The 22,309-nt window shown below is 41.5% G+C and overlaps 1 protein-coding gene across 3 annotated transcripts; it reads left to right on the top strand.

Moving 5' to 3' along the window:
• Positions 1 to 1,817: 1,817 nt before the first annotated feature.
• Positions 1,818 to 9,971, top strand: hmgcs1 (3-hydroxy-3-methylglutaryl-CoA synthase 1 (soluble)). 3 transcript variants are annotated; one of them, XM_026273159.1, is made up of 10 exons: positions 1,818 to 1,939; positions 3,780 to 4,237; positions 5,117 to 5,242; positions 5,408 to 5,572; positions 6,170 to 6,338; positions 6,481 to 6,651; positions 6,725 to 6,831; positions 7,510 to 7,635; positions 7,718 to 7,875; positions 7,947 to 9,971. In XM_026273159.1, exons 2-10 carry the CDS (start codon positions 3,790 to 3,792, stop codon positions 8,034 to 8,036), a joined length of 1,560 nt encoding a protein of 519 aa, XP_026128944.1. In that variant the 5' UTR covers positions 1,818 to 1,939; positions 3,780 to 3,789; the 3' UTR covers positions 8,037 to 9,971. The 3 variants fall into 3 exon arrangements, with proteins under 3 accessions (XP_026128944.1, XP_026128943.1, XP_026128945.1); XM_026273158.1 differs by lacking the exon at positions 1,818 to 1,939 and adding an exon at positions 2,608 to 2,721; XM_026273160.1 differs by lacking the exon at positions 1,818 to 1,939 and adding an exon at positions 2,669 to 2,753.
• The last annotated feature ends 12,338 nt before the right edge of the window (positions 9,972 to 22,309 follow it).

The following is a 22,309-nucleotide window of genomic DNA, read 5'->3' as shown; positions in this document are numbered from 1 at the left end:
TATATATACACAGTACAGACCAAATGTTTGGAAACATTACTATTTTTAATGTTTTTGAAAGAAGTTTCTTCTGCTCCTCAAGCCTGCATTTATTTGATCAAAAATACAGAAAAAATATTAATATTGTGATATATTATTGCAATTTAAAATAATTGTTTTTAAATGTATTATACTTTAAATTATCATTTATTTCTGTGATGCAAAGCTGAATTTTAGGATCATTATCACACGATCCTTTAGAAATCATTCTAATATGATGATTCATTATCAAAGTTGGAAACAGCTCTGCTGCTTAATATTTTTTCAGAACATGTGATACTTTTTTAGGATACTTTGATGAATAAAAAAAAAGAAGCTATGTTTTTAAAATATAAATATTTTGTAATAACAATATACACTACTGGTCAGTAATTTCGGGTCAGTATTTTTTTTCTTTTTTTTATAAAATCAATACTTTTATTCAGCAAGGATGTGTTAAATTGATAAAAAAGTGATCGTTAAAGAAAATAATATTAGAATATATATTATTAGAATTTTTTTTTATTTTGAATAAACACAGTTCTTTTGAACCTCTTATTCATCAAATATATTCGACAGCAGAACTGTTTGCAACACTCATAATAAATCAGAATATCAGAATGATTTCTAAATGATCATGTGATCGACTGATGTTACATGTGACACTGAAGGCTGGAGGAATGATGCTGAAAATTCAGCTTTGCATCACAGGAATAAATTATTATTTTAAGTATATTCAGATAGAAAAGTATTATTTTAAGTTGTAATAATATTTCACAATATTACTGTGTTTTCTGTATTTTTGATCAAATAAATGCAGGCTTGATGAGCAGAAAAAACTTCTTTCAAAAACATTAAAGATAGTAATGCTTCCAAACATTTGGTCTGTACTATATATTTTTTTATTTTTATTGGTGGAGAGAATGAAGTGGAAAATGCTGCTGAGAAAGTGGGTGGTGTTCTGTAAAGGATAAGATGCACTTTATATTTCCAGCAGCTGTTCTGTGTTCAGGGAGTTATTCACCCATTTCTGTTCTCTGTTTGTCTCAGCCTTTTGAACTTATGTTTTATGTTACACTTTGCAAGAAATAAAAGCAGTCACATTACTTAAAAATGCACTTTCTAAAGCAAAACCCAAAAGTTGTTATAAGTGTTTGAGTTTCAAGAGAAAAATGTGGAAATAATTTCTCTTTTCTTTGCTTTCTGTAAAAGATTAAAATAGACTTGATAAAATCTCTCACTTCTTTACAATTGAATGTGAGGAGATTACAAAACATCAGAAATATGGTAATAAAAGCTATTAAAATATTTGCTCTTTTCACTCAACACTGCTATTTATTTGAAACAATAGATATATAGATAGATAGCTCCATCTCTTTAGATAGAATATGAATTCTAAATGTGCTGTTATAGTATTTATATAGTATTTAACACTAATTTACACTAGTAACCTCATTCTCAAGCTGGACTGTTAAGATGAGGGAAACTAGGCTTTTTTTCTTCTCTTCTTTTCAAAATACTTTTGAATATCTTCACTCTGTGGGTCACACATGACGTCATTCAGTGAGCAGCGAACAGAAGTGTGCTGATCCTCTGATGGGATGTGCTTCAGCGTTCAGTCTCTGGGAGTCATGGAAACAGTGTTATGGCCAGTAAATCAGCCGCGCGCTGTGATTGGCTGCCGCTCTCTCACCATACACCGTCACTCACTCACACCATTGAACCACTGTGCGCACCTCGCTCGCGACCCTCCTTTCTCGACCGCTCATTGGCTGAGGACTTCAAAGGGGCGGGAGAAGCAAGTCCTCGGAACAGCGTGTGTTTTGATTGACAGCCCAGGTATCGGGCTCTTAGCGTGTATAAATAGTGTCTTTAACCTCGCGCTCAACAAGCGACTGAAGAACTGAACTCTGCTGTACAGGTAAGAGTCGAACACGGATTTATTTAATACGGAGTTAGCCTTGATCTAATTTAAGTTACTGTTATTTGAAAAGTTTCAATGTAACTAAACTCACATTACATTTTTAAAAGCTAGAATGACTGATCTCAACAGACTTCATCTCAATAACAGTCCAGTAATCCTGGAAGACCGAAGATAATGTAGGGAGCATGTATTTGAAACGCTCTTTTATTCATTATAATTAGTAGTAGGCCTGTTGTTTTAGTTAAATAGAAAATATGTGCAAAAATAATTAAAATCACCATCAATTTAATGTGGAAATTATACTCGGCCAGAAAAAAATATATAATAAATAAAAATCACATTATTGTGCATCTAAAATCTGTCCCTGCAAAAAGCTGATACTCCAATCTCAGACTAGTGGATATTGTAAATACTAAGCGCTGATTTGAACACAAACATACATTTTATTATTATTATTTTTTTCCAATAAAATTTGCGTTTAATAAAACGTTTAACTAAGACACTAAATACACATATTTTGTTTTAACGAAAAACGCTTTAGTCATACATTATTCCCGAATATTATGATTAGCAGTAGTGCTCTCTCCAGTGCATTAAAAGTTCGTGTCTACTACACACTTAGATGGACGCAGTTTTAAGTACGTAGTAGGCGTCTGTGAATTGAGTCGCGCGCCTGCGTGAGCGGAAGTGGGTCCGTCCTCATATCCTGCTCGACTGCACCAAACATCTGACCTTATGAGCTCTCCTGACAGCTACAGCAGCTAACACATGATTGTGAGGTAGGAGCTGATCTGTTTCTGAAGGGACTACTGTAAGTGTGCTGTTAGCAACACGACAAACCAGCTCGCTTCATTTATAGCACGTTATATATTATGCTAATAATGCTATGATGGGATGATTAAGAGGCAAAGATTGGAACAGAAGAAAGATTAGGCAAACAGTTTCTATAGGTTTCACCTAATTCATGTCGACTAGAGTCAGCCAGTTGACTGAAACACCCGTTTATAACCTGCATGCTGTGACTGTAAGCATCTTTATCACAGTCTGTCCCAAGATCACATAGTGCGCTTGTTTCTGGTGATTTCTAGTGAACTCTGTTTTTTCTGCATGCTCTGTGTGTAAATAAACGCCTACCAGTGGTGTGTGTACTTGTTTTGCTCCCCACGGAGAGGTCAGGTGTGTTTACTCGCCATATCTAAGTGGGTTAAAGGTGATGTTGTTCCGCAGATGAAGGGTTAATCTCATTAGAGGAGAGCAGAGCTGGCTTTGTGTGCCTCTGTCACTTCACAGTGGCTCTTCCTCTTATTCTGGGGTAAACACATTTTCATTAAATTAAATTGATCAAATGTAAAGATAAAGACATTTGTGACCCTGAACCACAAAACTAGTCATAAGGGTCAATTTTTTTTAAAATTGAGATTAATACATCATCTGAAAGCTGAATAAATAAGCTCTCCACTGATGTATGATGTATTAGGATCAGAAAGCATTTGGCTGAGATATATATATATGTGTGTGTGTGTATATATAAAAAAAATTCAAATTGAAAAGTATTATTTTAAATTGTTATATAATTTTAATTGTAATATTTTTACTGTAATTTTTATCAAATAAATGCAGCCTTGGTGAGCATAAGACGTCTTTCAAAAAATGAACAAATCATAATTATACCATATTTTTGACCAGTAGGGTATATCTGCATTTATCTGTAAGCAGTGAACCTGTTTTCTTAATATCAGTCTGTTGAAAAAAAAAGCGTAACTGAAAGTGTAATGATAAACCTGTGTGGGCGAAATCACCAGACATCGGTGTTAAAGTTTGCATGTTCTTGTCTCAGTCCGTTCAGGATGCCTGGATCACTTCCTGCTGTTTGTGAGGCCGCGTGGCCCAAGGATGTGGGCATCATCGCCCTGGAGGTGTACTTCCCCTCTCAGTACGTGGAGCAGGCGGAGCTGGAGGAGTTCGATGGGGTCTCAGCCGGTAAATACACGGTGGGGCTGGGTCAGGCGCGCATGGGCTTCTGCTCGGACCGCGAGGACATCAGCTCTCTGTGTCTGACCGTGGTGCAGCGGCTGATGGAGCGCAGCGGCCTGTCCTACGACAGCGTGGGCCGGCTGGAGGTGGGCACAGAGACCATCATCGACAAGTCCAAGTCCTCCAAGACTGTCCTGATGCAGCTGTTCCAGGAGTCGGGCAACACTGACGTGGAGGGAGTGGACACCACCAACGCCTGCTACGGAGGAACCGCTGCGCTCTTCAACGCCGTCAACTGGGTGGAGTCCAGCTCCTGGGACGGTGCGCGTCTCACACACACACACACACACACACACACTCATCTACACAAAACCACTCCAGCTCACACTTCACCACACAAGCAGAAGAACAATCGGATTTATAATAACATTTTGCTTAGAGATTGTGAAGTGTTTGTATTTATAATTTATAATTACTGTAATCCAAAAACAAACATTAACAGCTTATCAAATCAAGTTTTGGGGGATTACAGTAATTAAGTTTTTATTTACAGCTAAACAATCTTTATATATAGATATAATATATTTAATATGAAGAGTTCAGATGCAAAAAATAAATTTCAGCTGGCACTTCAGAGGCTTTTATGGAATGATATTGCGGACATTATTCAAAAGGGATCGCAAATTGTATTTGCAATTGCGTTTTCAATTCGTGGACGCATTAAAATGTGACATAATGCAAATGCAAATCGCGCATTACCGTTTGCACTTTCGTTTAAGCGAACGCACAGTGTCTGCCAAATTTAAAATGGAAATGCAAAGTCCATTTGCAATTGTGTTTCCAATATCTTACGAGCTATTAGCCTGCTTTTGCATATGAATTTTAAATGTACCGTATATAATTTTTTTATTTTATTTTTTTATTACAATGTAAAGAAAAAAAGAATTTGGGCTGAAAATATCCTTAATTATTATTTCAGTAATGTTACAATGCAAAGCAGTCATGATGGTCCTGAAACATGCTTCATCTTCTATGCAGAATATTAATTGGCTTAGTTTTTATTTTATTTTATTTTATTTTGTGAATTGGGAACATGGGATTCATCCAGTAAAACAGTGGATGTGTGCATTCTGCTGCTTTGCCTGTTGAGTGTGGACCCTAATAAGTGTGGACCTGCTCTGACCCGCTCTGATGTTGCAGGCCGGTACGCTCTGGTGGTGGCGGGGGACATTGCTGTGTACGCCTCGGGCAGTGCCAGGCCGACGGGGGGAGCTGGAGCCGTGGCCATGCTGGTGGGACCCAACGCCCCTCTGGCCTTCGAGAGAGGTACGAGCCTCAGTGACCTCATGACCTTTGTCTCAGTAACCTAGAGAGAAACCTGGTTATTACAAAGATAACAAAACCTAAGTCAACACTTTTACTTCCATAACTTTATCTACTACATTTTCTAATGTTTATTTCCTGTAATGTTTTATTTCCTTTTTTTAACAGGGCTTCGTGGGACACATATGCAGCATGCGTATGACTTCTATAAGCCTGATATGGTGTCAGAGTATCCCGTGGTGGACGGCAAGCTCTCCATCCAGTGTTACCTCAGCGCTTTAGACCGCTGCTACTCCGTCTACAGGAACAAGATCCACGGCCAGTGGCAGAGAGGTCCGCTACAGATCCACAAACAATACAAACACCTCATTCAGTTCAATGAGCCTTTATTTAGTCAATGAATTAATTGATTTATAATCTGAATCTAAAAATCACGTCATTCTTATTCAGCCATATTGGGAGAGTCAGTATTGACAAATATTTAGCCAAACAAAAAAGATCAAAAGGCATCATTAAAAATGTAAACCAAAAGATAATCTCGGAGAATTCATATTCAGTGATTTTCCAGACATTAATTGGGATGAAAAGTAATTCTGCCAGTGTTATATTTTTCTGTGATTGCACTGTTTGGATAAATCACATTAGTTGGTATAAAGGAGTCCCAGTAGTTTTGCTTTAGTGCATTACTGTGTTATACTCAAATAAACCATGATCATTCATCATGTCTGGTACTAAATGTGAATGGTTTATGTTCACCGTATCAGCCAAACGTTCAGGTGATTCAGTTTTCAATGTCCAAACAATCCATGCATCTCCAGTAGTGATGAAACGATTCGCTTCACTCTCAGTTCGATTGATGGTTTTGATGTGTCACAGTGTCTGATGTACTGAGTTAGTGTTGTTGAAGGTCTTCTCTTCCTGGTGTTTCAGAGGGTCTTGACAAGCGTTGCAGTCTGGAAGACTTCGGCTTCATGGTGTTTCACTCTCCTTACTGTAAACTGGTGCAGAAGTCTCTGGCTCGACTGATGCTCAACGACTTCCTGTGTCACCCCAGTCCAGACACCGAGAGCGGGCCCTTCAGCGGACTGGACGCTTTCAGGTTAATATCCTCCCACGCAACACAGTGACACACTTATGGAATATTTAGTTAAATGTATTTATTTATATTTTGAATGTTTTTAAAGATTCCTCTCACAGCAGTAGAAACCAAACATTCAGCATTTCTTCCTCATGTCTTGCAGAGATGTGAAGATCGAGGACACTTATTTCGACAGAGATGTGGAGAAGGCCTTTCTGAAGGCCAGCTCAGAAGCGTTCGAGAACAAGACCAAGGCGTCTCTCCTGATCTCGAACCAGAATGGTAACATGTACACCCCGTCGGTGTACGGCTGCTTGGCTTCGGTCCTCGCTCAGTAAGTGTCACGTCACTCCTCATGCCTCATGGGGCTCTTCAGAGCCGCTGTAAATGTGTGTTCATCTCTGCAGACACACACCGCAGCAGCTGGCAGGACAGAGAATCGGTGTGTTCTCATACGGCTCAGGCTTTGCTGCTACGCTCTACTCCATCAAAGTCACACAAGACGCTACACCGGGTACACACACACACACACACACACACACACACACACACACACAGAAGCTGTCTTCATTAGAGTGTCATTACTCTAGTGTGGGCACTTTTATAACAAGACAATAGTTTTATCTGGAAAAATGTTTTTGATATATTGTAACATTTACCTAAAAATTTGGTATCGGCAAGATTTATTATGTTTTTTCCTTTTGCTCATCAAGGCTGTATCTATTTGATTAATTTTTTTTTATATATATATATATATATATATATATATATATATATATATATATATATATATATATATATTATTTTGTCAAATATTAGTGAAATTTTAAATTACAGTTTTCTATTTTAATATCCTTTAAAATGTAATTTATTTATCTTCAGAAATCATGAAATATGACGATTTATTATCAGTGTCGGAAACCATTGTGCTGCTTAATATTTTTTGAAACCTATAATACTTTTTTAGGATTCTTTGATAAATAAAAAGATCGAAGGAACAGTGATCATATTTAAAATATCTTCCCGATCCCAAACTTTTGTACAACAAAATATTTATTGATGTATTTTAGTAAATGAAAGGTACTTCATCTTAATTTAGAATTAATATCAACCAAAAAAACCTCATCTTGACAAACATCTCCTGTATGAGTTGCAGTCATTAATAACTGCTCTCTGTTGTGATGATGGTCAGGATCTGCTCTGGATAAGCTGGTCTCCAGTCTGTGTGACTTACAGGACAGACTGGACTCCAGGAAGAAGGTTTCACCCCATCTTTTTGCTCAGAACATGAAGCTCAGAGAAGAAACCCATCATTTAGGTAATCAAGCATTCGTGTTCTGCCCTTCCTTCAATGATTTTGTCTCCATTCAACTCTTGTGATCTTCCTCACATTTCCACAGCAAACTACACCCCTCAAGGCCCGGTGGAGGACCTCTTCCCGGGAACATGGTACCTGACTCGTGTGGACGAGAAGCATCGCAGACAGTACTCCAGACGCTCGATGAGCGCTGAGCGACCGCTGGAGGCCGGACTCATCACTTCCTGCATCACAGCCGAGGTGTGTCTTGTGTCATAGGATTTCAATGTAAACAGTTTCTGTGGGGCTGATGGTGTTTCTCTCTTTCTCAGCATATCCCCAGTCCGCTGAAGAAGATGCCCCGCATCCCCGCCGCCACAGCTGGCCCTGAGGCGCTCGTCATCAGTAACGGGGACCATTAGGTTTACCTCCGTGAGGTGCACACCATGGTCTGGAAAACCCCCACGCAGGACTTCTGCAGCCGGATCACTTCTCATTGAGTCTGTGAAACTCTTTTTAATGTCCAGGACAGACTCCGCTCGACCGTCACTGTGCTGAAGATGGCAGAGGTCTCTCACAAACTGCTGCTCAGTCGTCTATGCAGAAATCCTGAATGCTTTCATTCGTTCAAGTCCAAAATATCTACCTGTTGGCATTCCACAAGCTCCACGCTGTCTTTTTTTAACCATCAAACCAACCCCCTCATTTAAAACAGACGTTTAGGAGAAAACATGGATGTCTTGACGATCCAAACGCTGTCTCTGTCCTCGTCAGCGGACGTCTCTGTCTCTAGTCAGTCTCATCACCATGGCCATGTCAAGAAAATGTGCCTGGATCACATATTAATGAGCCATAATTCAAGCATTACATTCTCCTGTGTAGTAATAACTGTTCAGTCGCTGCTAAACCGGCTTCTGTCAGCATTTATGTCTTTTGAAACAAGAATCATTTATTTGATTTTCATGCTAGCCAAAGTAGATGTTCATTTCTATGAACACAGACGATTGTACAGAGGATAAAAACAATGTGATGATAATTTAGTGACAATGGGTTAAAGCTATGAAATAGTATAATAATCAGTTAAACTGGTAACATCTTTTGGACAAAAGAGTGTGTTGGTGATGAGAGTGAGAACGAGCACCATCTGTTCGTCAGCTGGACACCAACTAATAAAAACTGTCATCATTTACTCAGCCTTGTTTCACACCAAACCTGTACACTCTCAGAGGAAAAAGGTACAAAAGCTGTCGCTAGGGCCGTACATTTTCAAGAGATAGACCCAGGGTCCATATTGGTACCATAAAGGTATATATAGTACGAATAAGTGCATATAAGAACCCAAAGTGTACATATCATACTTAAAAAAATAAAATAAAATACTATTATATGGAAAGCTTTTGTACCTTTTTTCCTGAGTATGTGACTGACTATCTTCTGAGCAGTAATAAAAGACAATATTTAGAAAAATGTTGGTTAACTGAGCAGTCCTGGTTCCCATTGACTTTCAATGAATGTCATAACATCGTTCATGATACACAGAAGTCAGTTCTGCAGGTTTGAACATGAGTGAGTAAATGATGTCAGACTTTTCATTCTTGGGTGAACTGTGCCTTTAACTCACCCTTTATCAACTATTTGTAGATCACAACTAACTCTAATATTCATCGATCTGTTGAGAAATTGCTGAATCGTTTTTATGATAAAATGTTTGGCCTGTGATTGTTTCTAACTACAGAGCACTTCTCTGAAACGATGCAACTTATTTAGAGATTTATTGATTTCAGATGTATAATGGGAGAGAAGCAATATTAGTAATACAACGGTATTGTAAATGTTAGCACCTTAACACCTTGATGCTAAATGGTTTATGTCAGATATACTAGGCTAAAAGCCCCCCCCCCCCCCCCCCTTATAAAAAAAAAGATATCTTCAGAAATAAATAATTGTTGATTGCATAAACACTGATAGCAAGATGGTATTACCTTTCAGAACATCCTTCAATCCGTGGGTCCATGTTATCATCTGAATAACAAGAGCACTGCTTGTCCATCCACTTTGAGAAGCCTTATTCTGGCCATGCACAGAACACAAATATTTTCAGAAAACTTTATGGAGAGATTTTTCTTTTTCATTCTGCTGCCAACACATGTTGACTGTATAGAGTTGTAACTTGAAGCAGCCAATGTTTACATCTCCCTCGGATTAGTTCATACCAACAATTGGTAAGTAATGTACAGCACTAACTTATATTTGTAGAGGGACAACATCTATTTGTGATCAGGTGTAACTTGCAGAAAACAAGCTGTATGTGGGAATCTGACGATATATGAACTGATGATTAAATGTTGATTTGCTGACGTCTCGGTTTATTCTTTGTCTCTGGAGGTTTGGACTTGAATGCTTTGTATCCACAGAATTACTGCAGAGCTGAAGTAACATGTATCACAAATATTTACATATTTTAAAAAGAGCTCTTGTCTTTGTCAGCAGTTTGGAGACTGTGCTATGGAAAAGAGACATCAATTAATAAATGCCCCTAGAATATCTAATACTTTTGATAAAACTGGGAATAAATTGCACTATGTTGCATTACACTACAATGCAATACCATGCATTGCATATGGGGTTTACCGTTACTGAAGCCTGATTTGTTAACGTTTCTGTAGCTGCACAAACCAATGGTACGTTAGGAAGCCAGATTGGGCGGAGCTCAGAGTGCATTTCACCATAATCTATTCTTTTTCAGCGATGAGACCCTTTGCTGACCCTAGAAGTCCTCTTCTGACTATTATTAATTCCTCATTGTCATTAGGATATGTGCCCAAAACCTTCAAACTGGCTGTTATTAAGCCTCTCATAAAAAAGCCACAACTTGACCCCAGAGAACTTGTTAATTATAGACCAATCTCGAATCTCCCTTTCTGTCCAAGATACTAGAAAAGGTGGTATCCTCACAATTATATTCCTTCTTAGAGAATAATGGTATATGTGAGGATTTCCAGTCAGGATTTAGACCGTATCATAGTACTGAGACTGCTCTCCTTAGAGTCACAAATTATCTGCTCTTATCGTCTGATCGTGGGTGTATCTCTCTATTAGTTTTATTGGATCTTAGTGCTGCGTTTGACACAATTGACCACAACATTCTTTTGCATAGACTTGAACACTTTGTTGGCATCAGTGGAAGTGCATTAGCATGGTTTAAATCGTGCTTATATGACCGCCATCAGTTCGTAGCAGTGAATGAAGATGTATCATATCGATCACAAGTGCAGTATGGAGTACCTCAAGGCTCAGTACTAGGGCCGCTACTCTTCACGCTTTATATGTTACCCTTGGGAGATATCATCAGGAAACATGGTGTTAGCTTTCACTGTTATGCTGATGATACGCAGCTCTATATTTCCTCGCAGCCTGGTGAAACACACCAATTTGAAAAACTAATGGAATGCATAGTCGATATAAAAAACTGGATGACGAGTAATTTCTTACTGCTAAATTCAGAAAAAACAGAGGTGTTAATCATAGGGCCTAAAAACTCTGCTTGTAATAACCTAGAACACTGTCTAAGACTTGATGGTTGCTCTGTCAATTCTTCGTCATCAGTTAGGAACCTAGGTGTGCTACTTGATCGCAATCTTTCCTTAGAAAGCCACGTTTCTAGCATTTGTAAAACTGCATTTTTCCATCTCAAAAATATATCTAAATTACGGCCTATGCTCTCAATGTCAAATGCAGAAATGTTAATCCATGCATTTATGACTTCAAGGTTAGATTATCGTAATGCTTTATTGGGTGGTTGTTCTGCACGCTTGGTAAACAAACTACAGCTAGTCCAAAATGCAGCAGCAAGAGTTCTTACTAGAACCAGGAAGTATGACCATATTAGCCCGGTCCTGTCCACACTGCACTGGCTCCCTATCAAACATCGTATAGATTTTAAAATATTGCTTATTACTTATAAAGCCCTGAATGGTTTAGCACCTCAGTATTTGAATGAGCTCCTTTTACATTATACTCCTCTACATCCGCTACGTTCTCAAAACTCAGGCAATTTGATAATACCTAGAATATCAAAATCAACTGCGGGCGGCAGATCCTTTTCTTATTTGGCGCCTAAACTCTGGAATAACCTACCTAACATTGTTCGGGAGGCAGACACACTCTTGCAGTTTAAATCTAGATTAAAGACCCATCTCTTTAACCTGGCATACACATAACATACTAATATGCTTTTAATATCCAAATCCGTTAAAGGATTTTTAGGCTGCACTAATTAGGTAAACCGGAACCGGAAACACTTCACATAACACCGTACTTTCTACATCATTAGAAGAATGGCATCTACGCTAATATTAGTCTGTTTCTCTCTTGTTCCGAGGTCACCGTGGCCACGAGATCCAGTCTGTGTCCAGATCAGAGGGTCACTGCAGTCACCCGGATCCAGTACGTATCCAGACCAGATGGTGGATCAGCACCTAGAAAGGACCTCTACTGCCCTGAAAGACAGCGGAGACCAGGACAACCAGAGCCCCAGATACAGATCCCCTGTAAAGACCTTGTCTCAGAGGACCACCAGGACAAGAGCACAGGAAACAGATGATTCTTCTGCACAATCTGACTTTGCTGCAGCCTGGAATTGAACTACTGGTTTTCGTCTGGTCAGAGAAGAACTGACCCCCCATCTGAGCCTGGTTTCTCCCAAGGTTTTTTTCTCCATTCTGTCACCGATGGAGTTTCGGTTCCTTGCCGCTGTCGCCTCTGGCTTGCTTAGTTGGGGTCACTTCATCTACAGCGATATCATTGACTTGATTGCAAATAAAAACAGACACTATTTCAACTGAACAGAGATGACATAACTGAATTCAATGATGAACTGCCTTTAACTATCATTTTGCATTATTGAGACACTGTTTTCCAAATGAATGTTGTTCAGTGCTTTGACGCAATGTATTTTGTTTAAAGCACTATATAAAAAAATAAAGGTGATGATGAAGAAAGAAGAAGCTGCTACTCACAGACTCTCCTGCTGTCCCTCGCTCTTCACCGTGGAAGGAGCCACCGGCTGTGGAAGAAGACACTTCCCCTGCAGCCACCCGGCTACTCGACTTTCAAACAAATGCAAAGTGAACTGTAAATACAAAACTCTATTTGAGACAATAAAGCTTGGAGGGGCAGATTTTCTTACAAATGCGTGAAGTCAGATTTTCTCACAAATGCGTGAAGTCAGATTTTGTCACCAATGCATGAAGCCAGATTTTGCCACCAATGCATGAAGTCAGATTTTCTCAAAAATGTGTGAAGTCAGACTTTCTCACCAATGCGTGAAGTCAGATTTTCTTAAAATGCATGAAGGCAGATTTTCTCACCTAATGCGTGAAGTCAGACTTTCTAACCAATGTGAAAGTCAGATTTTCTCACCAATGTGTGAAAGCAGATTTGCTTACAATGCGTAAAGTAAGATTTTTCTCACCAATGCGTGAAGTCAGATTTTCTCACCAATGCGTGAAGTCAGGTTTTCTCACCAATGCGTGAAGCCAGATTTTCTCACCAATGTGTGAAGTCAGATTTTCTCACCAATGAAGTCAGATTTTCTCACCAATGAAGTCAGATTTTGTCACCAATGTGTGAAGTCTGATTTTCTCACAAATGCCTAAAGTCAGATTTTCTCACCAATGTGTGAAAGCAGATTTGCTTACAATGCGTAAAGTAAGATTTTTCTCACCAATGTGTGAAGTCAGATTTTCTCACCAATGCGTGAAGCCAGATTTTCTCACCAATGCGTGAAGTCAGATTTTCTCACCAATGTGTGAAAGCAGATTTGCTTACAATGCGTAAAGTAAGATTTTTCTCACCAATGTGTGAAGTCAGATTTTCTCACCAATGCGTTAAGTCAGATTTTCTCACCAATGCGTGAAGTCAGATTTTCTCACCAATGCGTAAAGTCAGATTTTCTCACCAATGCGTAAAGTAAGATTTTTCTCACCAATGCGTGAAGTCAGATTTTGTCACCAATGCGTGAAGTCAGATTTTCTCACCAATGCGTTAAGTCCGATTTTCTTAAAATGCGTGAAGTCAGATTTTCTCACCAATGCGTGAAGTCAGATTTTCTCACCAATGCGTTAAGTCAGATTTTCTTAAAATGCGTGAAGGCAGATTTTGTCACCAATGCGTAAAGCCATATTTTCTCACCAATGCATTGTCAGATTTTCTTAAAATGCGTGAAGTCAGATTTTCTCACCAATGCGTTAAGTCCGATTTTCTTAAAATGCGTGAAGTCAGATTTTCTCACCAATGCGTGAAGTCAGATTTTCTCACCAATGCGTTAAGTCAGATTTTCTTAAAATGCGTGAAGGCAGATTTTGTCACCAATGCGTAAAGCCATATTTTCTCACCAATGCATTGTCAGATTTTCTTAAAATGCGTGAAGTCAGATTTTCTCACCAATGCGTGAAGTCAGATTTTCTCACCAATGCGTGAAGTCAGATTTTCTCACCAATGCATTAAGTCAGATTTTCTTAAAATGCGTAAAGTCAGATTTTCTCACCAATGCGTAAAGTCAGATTTTCTTAAAATGCGTGAAGTCAGATTTTCTCACCAATGCGTGAAGTCAGATTTTCTCACCAATGCGTGAAGTCAGATTTTCTCACCAATGCGTAAAGTAAGATTTTTCTCACCAATGCGTGAAGTCAGATTTTCTCACCAATGCGTGAAGTCAGATTTTCTCACCAATGCGTTAAGTCAGATTTTCTTAAAATGCGTGAAGGCAGATTTTGTCACCAATGCGTGAAGTCAGATTTTCTCACCAATGCGTGAAGTCAGATTTTCTCACAAATGTCATTGAAATTCACAGTAAGTGCTGTAAAGTTGTTATCATGATTTATTAGTTAAAAATTCCGTAGTGACATGGCTGAATATTTAACTAGGCAGTCTTTCTCTATAAAAACCTACCCTTTCTCCGTACGTCTTATCTTCTGTTGGATCGCGAAATATGGAATATAATAGACTATATATGTTGATACAATTGTTCAACATTCAAAACAATGCAAGGGTATTCACAATATATTGTAATACTAAAATGCAAATGCATTATGGATAGCGATAATATTTTGTACCAAAAATTAAAGCTTAGAAAATTTTATTTAGTATTAGATATAATAATATCACCCAAGTGGTAATTAATTATTAATAAAAATGTGAAAACAATAACATTCATTATAATATCAATATTTACAATATTTAGTACAATATCTTAAACTCTTTGAATGTTGTAACACTGAGCAATCATTTGTGTCTAAAATAATTATGTGTTTTTTAGCAAAGCCTTTAAAAGGAAGACTTTGAAATGGGAGCTGCAACATAAAGAGTGATGTAGTTATTACTGAGCTCAGAGACCTGCATCTCTCAGATGAGTCAGAGTGCTTCTGTCTGCCTATAAATGCTCAGTGACATGTGCCAAATTAGTGCTGGAAATTTTATTAAAAAAAATGTGTTCACCTTGTGTTCCCAGCCTTACTATCAGCTGGAAAAAATATAAACTACGGTATCAGTTTGCACAGCCACTTAACCGGGTGATGGCTGTATGATGTATGCAGTATGGAGTACCTCAAGGCTCAGTACTAGGGCCGCTACTCTTCACTCTTTATATGTTATTCCTTGGGAGATATCATCAGGAAACATGGTGCTAGCTTTCACTGTTATGCTAATGATACTGATAGTGATTTGCTGATCTTTAGCAGGGAGACTTTCCTTTAAAAAAGAGAAAGTTCCCAGCATCATATAGCATCTTAAACAAATGGTTTCTAAAACAAGGTTAGAGGTGTGAGACCAAAAAGTCAGTTCACAGCTCTGCAGGCATTTGAAAAATACTAATGCATTTATTCATCTTAGTTAAATGTTAATTTCAACATACGTTACATTTTTTAAATAAAAAAGTTGTACCTCAAGGCTCAGTACTAGGGCCGCTACTCCTCACTCTTTATATGTTACCCCCTGGGAGATATCATCAGGAAACATGGTGTTAGCTTTCACTGTTATGCTGATGATACTCAGCTCTATATTTCTTCGCGGCCCAGAGAAACACACCAATTTGAAAAACTAATGGAATGCATAGTTGATATAAAAAACTGGATGTAATTTCTTACTGCTAAATTCTGAAAAAACAGATGTGTTAATTATAGGACCTAAAAACTCTGCTTGTAATAACCTAGAACACTGTCTAAGACTTGATGGCTGCTCTGTCAATTCTTCGTCATCAGTTAGGAACCTAGGTGTGCTACTTGATAGCAATCTTTCCTTAGAAAGCCACGTTTCTAGCATTTGTAAAACTGCATTTTTCCATCTCAAAAATATATCTAAATTACGGCCTATGCTCTCAATGTCAACTGCAGAAATGTTAATCCATGCATTTATGACCTCAAGGTTAGATTATTATAATGCTTTATTGGGTGGTTGTTCTGCACGCTTAGTAAATAAGAGAGTTCTTACTAGAACCAGCAAGTATGACAATATTAGCCCGGTCTTGTCATCAATGCACTGGCTCCTTATCAATCATCGTATAAATTGTAAAATATTGCTTATTACTTATAAAGCCCTAAATGGTTTAGCACCTCAGTATTTGAATGAGCTCTTGTTACATTATTATCCTACACGTCCACTGCATTCTCAAAACTCAGGCAATTTGATAATACCTAGAATATCAAAATCAACTGCGGGCGGCAGATCCTTTTCCTATTTGGCGCCTAAACTTTGGAATAACCTATCTAACATTGTTCGGGAGACAGACACACTTTTGCAGTTTAAATCTAGATTAAAGACCCATCTCTTTAACCTGGTTTACACATAATATACTAATATGCTTTTAATATCCAAATCCATTAAAGGATTTTTAGGCTGCATTAATTAGTTAAACCGGAACCGGGAACACTTCTCATAACACCCGATGCACTTGCTACATCATTAGAAGAATGGCATCTACGCTAATATTAGTCTGTTTTTCTCTTATTCCGAGGTCACCGTAGCCACCAGATCCAGTCTGTGTCCAGATCAGAGGGTCACTGCAGTCACCCGGACCCAGTACGTATCCAGACCAGATGGTGGATCAGCACCTAGAAAGGACCTCTACATCCCTGAAAGACAGCAGAGACCAGGACAACTAGAGCCCCAGATACAGATCCCCTGTAAAGACCTTGTCTCAGAGGACCACCAGGACAAGACCACAGGAAACAGATGACTTTGCTGCAGCCTGGAATTGAACTACTGGTTTCGTCTGGTCAGAGGAGAACTGCCCCCCAACTGAGCCTGGATCCCTTTCATAGGTCACTTCGATGCTGCGGTGACGTCACCACGTATGGGAACACCTTCGGTGTGACGAATGTCTGAAGCCCTATACCATCCCGCCAATCCTATTGGCCAAATGGCGCACCCTACGCATGCGCACGCATGATATACCTGGGTGCAGTGCGCCATTTCGCTCAGATTTCATTCCTTCAGGAATAGCGAATCATCTGTGCCCTATCATCTCGCGTTCTCCAGCGATTTTCTTCGAGCAGTGTTTAACTCCTCTTTCGCGGACGCGATGAGTCCACGAAAGGTAAGAGCCGTATAATGGGTTTATCACAGGGAGGCACTCATGAGAGATTCGTTTGCAGCCTCTCTACATGTTCTCTCTGTGATAGCCTACGGCTATGGTAAAATAGAGAAATGTATCCGCGCTCTGGAGTCTATTTCTTCAGTCGCCTCGCGTCTAACCCCCACCGTTCGCTTCTGCGGTCGCCGAGGCCCCGCACGAGGTGTTGGTTAGGGGCGATATGTGCGGCTTGACTATGAATACAGTGATGCACTGGAGTTTTCCACTTGCTCGCTCTTCCCTACTCGAGCGCGTTAATCAGAGCATTTTTGCTTTTATACTATGTTGTCTACCGCAGCTTCGAACTCAGAGTAGGCTCTGGCCGGCATAAGCGGTTCTCTCCCTCCGAGCGGACAGGAGAAACGCGCTTCCCCTTCCTCAGTGTGCTATTATGTGGCTATCCGCGCGGTGGATAAACTACCCTTCTCACGGACCTCCACCAAGAGGTTTCGAGGTCCTGGAAGCAGCCTTATCAGCGCATATCACGAACGGCGCGGGTTTTTGCCACGATTAAGTGACATGGCGGACTGCTATTATATAGCAATGCCGTTTGACTACCTCTCTAGCCGAACGGATCGCGCCAAACTCCGCCGCGACCTAGTCTCGTCGAAGACGTATCGAGTCGTGTCTATTTCGGCAAAATTTATTCTCTTATTACGGTTCTTTTCGAGAAGCCTCTCGTTCTTAACCCCCACACTCTAACATTGACTGTCTCGCAGCACAAGCACTTCGAGCGTCACTGAACTGAGCTGTTATATGAGCGCCCCTCAGACACTGCACAATTCAGTCTTCAGAGTTTGAGGAACGGCATAGAGGCTGGCGAATATGGCCAGTTTATGACGGCTCACACAGCTGCCGCGTTCTCGCTAGCGGCGTGGCCCTATGTTTATCTTGTTGGATTAAATCCTGCCGTGGACACGCTTCAGGATTATACACAACGAAACGCAGCGAGTTTGACGCATGCGCTTTCCTTCTATGTTTGCCAGGGTCTGTGCCCTCCACTAGAGAGTGCTGTTGGACTGCTAATGCACATCCAACCCTCTCACTGCAGTCCCCACGCTCTAACATTGACTGTCTCGCAGCAAAGGCACCTTGAGCATCATTGGATTGAGCTATCATTTGAGCGCCCCCTCAGATACTCTGCACTATCCAGCCTTCAGAGTCTGAGTGACGCCACAAGAGACTGGCGAATATGGCCAGTTTATGACGGCTCACACAGCTGCCGCGTTCTCGCTAGCAGCGTGGCCTAATGTTATCTTGTTGGATTAGATCCTGCCGTGAACACGCTTCAGGATTATACACAACGAAACGCAGCGAGTTTGACGCATGCGCTTCCCTTCTATGTTTGCCAGGGTCTGTGCCCTCCACTAGAGAGTGCTGTTGGACTGCTAATGCACATCCAACCCTCTCACTGCAGTCCCCACGCTCTAACATTGACTGTCTCGCAGCAAAGGCACCTCGAGCATCATTGGATTGAGCTATCATTTGAGCGCCCCCTCAGACACTCTGCACAATCCAGCCTTCAGAGTTTGAGGGACGCCACAAGAGGCTGGCAAATATGGCCAGTTTATGACTGCTCATACAGCCACCACGTTCTCGCAATAGCGACGTGGCCCGATTTTTATCTTGGTGAATTAAATCCTGCCGTGGATACGCTTCAGGATTATACACAACGAAACGCAGCAAGTTTACGCATGCGCTTTCCTTCATGTTCGCCAGGGACTGTGCCCTCCACTATAGAGTGCTGTTGGACCGCTAATGCGCATCCAACACTCTCACTGCCGTCCCTATGCTCTAACATTGACTGTCTCGCAGCAAACAGCGCTTCCAGCAGCATTGGATCGGGCTGTAACGCCAGGCGTAAATAAATAAATAATAATCCCTCAGACACTCTGCGCAATCCAGCTTTCAGATTTCGAGGGGCGATTCAAGGGTCTTACACAGACGACCCGTTTATGACGGCTCGCACAGCCGCCGTTTTAGTTAGCGGCAGAGCCTGATGTTCAATTCGTTGGTCTAATTCCTGCCGTGGACACGTTTCAGGATTATACACAACGGGACACAATAGCTCTTATGCATACACTTCCCCTGTGCACGAATGCCGCAGGCTTTTCCGTGCACGGACATTTATGTTTATGACAGCATTGCAGAAAGCGGAAATTTGAGACTGCTACTATTGTTTTGGGTCGCGTGGAACGCTTGCACGGCATTTCTCAATGGGTGTTACGCACAATTGCCACGGATACACCAATTCGTTTTTTAGAGACGGCGGATTGTGACCCCGTACTTCTCAAAATGCATGGATGTAGCTCTGGCCCCGTTGCGGCTCCAGGGCGTCCGTCTATGAACCACTTAGACGATTGGCAGCGGCATTCCCCGTAAATTGTCTGGGGTTACTTCACATGCGCCCTTTTCAGTGGAAAAATGGGCGAAAAAACGAAATATTTCACCCCGTTGTCTTCCGCATCGGACGATTTCGGTGACACGGAGTTGTGTGATGTCGTTAAAACTATGGATGCCAACCGAATTCTCCTACCGGGGTTCGGCTGGGGATTTGAGCTTTCCCAGAGACTGTCACGACGGATGCGTCTTTGACCGGTTGGGGAGCTGTTTGTCAAGGGCTACCAGCCCATGGAGTGTGGACAGCTGCACAACGCAGTTGGTATATAAACCGATTGGAATTACTGGCAGTTTTCTGGCTCTCCAGTAATTCGCGAATCTGCTGATCGGCCGTCTTGTGCTGCTCAGATCAGACAACACAGCGTTTGTCTCATACCTGAATCACTAGGAAGGATTACGCTCTCGCCCCCTGTGCAGGCTGGCGAGACATGTTCTTCTTTGGTCTCAGAACAAATTTCTATCGATCCGAGTTGTTCATGTCCCCGGACGTTTGAACTTCGGAGCGGATATGCTATCCAGACAGGCTCTGGAACAGGGAGAATGGAGATTACACCCCCAGACGGTGAATCTTTTATGGCGGATATTCGGCAAAGCGAAAGTGGATTTATTCGCGTCGAACATGACTACGCATTGCCCGCTATGGTTCTCCCTATGCCCCCCATCGCCCCTGGGCGTGGATGCATTAGCTCACAGCTGGCCCAGGACCAGTCTGTATGCTTTTCCTCCGATTCGTTTGATCCCAGCGGTATTATGCAGAATACGGCGGGACAGAGTGGAACAGCTGCTGCTGGTGGCTCCGCGATGGCACACGCAGTCGTGGTTTGCGGATCTGATCAGTCTGCTAGCAGGCTCTCCGTGGGAGATTCCCCTCAGACAGGATTTATTATCACAAGCACAGGGGCTGATTTGGCACCCGAGGCCAGATCTGTGGAAACTGTGGGCGTGGCCTCTGAGCGGAGTGAGTTAGTATGTCCCGGTCTTTCTGTTGAAACCACTGAGACTATATTGAATTCTAGAGCAGCTTCTACGAGACGCTTATATGCTTTCAAGTGGAGACTGTTTACAGCCTGGTGTGGCAATCGTAATGTGGATCCAGTTTACTGCCCAGTGGCTTCAGTGCTGGAGTTCCTCCAGGATCGTTTTTCGGATGGCGTAACACCAGCCACTTTAAAGGTTTACGTGGCAGCCATTTCAGCTTACCACGAATACATAGGCGGTGCCTCTGTGGGGCGTCATCCACTAGTTTCTCGTTTCATACAGGGTGCGCGACGGCTGAGGCCTTTCCGCCCTGTGCGAGTTCCTTCATGGGATTTATCCATTGTGTTGCTAGGTTTATCAGGGCATCCGTTTGAGCCCTTGGAGACTGTACCGGATAAATTCCTGACACTGAAGACACTTCTTCTCATGGCTTTATCCTCCCTCAAGAGAGTTGGGGATTTACAGGCTCTTTCTGTTTCACCCTCAGGCATGGAATTTGCACCGGGCTCTGTGAAGGTGCTGCTGCGGCCCAGGCCTAACTATGTTCCTAAGGTCGCATCTAACCCCTTTCGCTTTCAGCAAGTGGTCCTGGAAGCTTTTTCACCTGCTGAGGCTGGGTCAAGAGATCTAAGTCTTTGCCCTGTGAGAGCTTAAAGACTTATGTGGATCGTACAGCCCCTTGGCGTGAATCTGACCAGCTGTTTGTCTGTTTTGGACATAAAAGTAAGGGGCATGCGGTTACAAAACAGCGCATGTCCCATTGGCTGCTGGAGGCGATTTCTTTGGCCTATGAGGCGCGCGGACTCGCTTCGCCCTTGGAAGTTAAAGCTCACTCCACTCGAGCGGTGGCTTCTTCTCAAGCTTTTCTCAGTGGATCTTCTATGGATGATATCTGTGCTGCGGCAGGATGGTCCTCACCGAGCACTTTTATCAAGTCCTACAGTCTAGATGTGAGGATGGCTCCTGGCTCCCGGGTTCTCTCCGCTTGAGCAGATGCTTCCTCGGATCTCAGTTATCAGGTACGTCAGGCGTTTTGGTATATCGTTTCCATACGTGGTGACGTCACCGCAGCATCGAAGTGACCTATGAAAGGGAACATCTCGGTTACGTATGTAACCATGGTTCCCTGAATAGGGAACGAGATGCTGCGGTTCTGGCCGTTCCGTACCTTGATAATGTTCTTCATCTTCAGTCATGAAATCTGAGCGAAATGGCGCGCTGCACCCAGGTATATCATGCGTGCGCATGCGTAGGGTGGTGCCATGCGCCATTTGGCCAATAGGATTGGCGGGATGGTATAGGGCTTCAGACATTCGTCACACCGAAGGTGTTCCCATACGTGGTGACGTCACCGCAGCATCTCGTTCCCTATTCAGGGAACCATGGATACGTAACCGAGATGTTTCTCCCAAGGTTTTTTTCTCCATTCTGTCACCGATGGAGTTTCGGTTCCTTGCGGCTGTCGCCTCTGGTTTGCTTAGTTGGGGTCACTTCATCTACAGCGATATCATTGACTTGATTGCAAATAAATGCACAGACACTATTTAACTGAACAGAGATGACATCACTGAATTCAATGATGAACTGCCTTTAATATATCATTTTGCATTATTGACACACTGTTTTCCTAATGAATGTTGTTGAGTTGCTTTAACGCAATATATTTTGTTTAACGCGCTATATAAATAA

The sequence above is a fragment of the Carassius auratus genome, chromosome 10 (assembly GCF_003368295.1).
Source record: "Carassius auratus strain Wakin chromosome 10, ASM336829v1, whole genome shotgun sequence".
NCBI classification, from domain to species: Eukaryota; Metazoa; Chordata; class Actinopteri; order Cypriniformes; family Cyprinidae; genus Carassius; species Carassius auratus.
The sequence above is the reverse complement of the archived record's forward strand: the minus strand, read 5'-3'. Positions and strand labels throughout refer to the sequence as shown.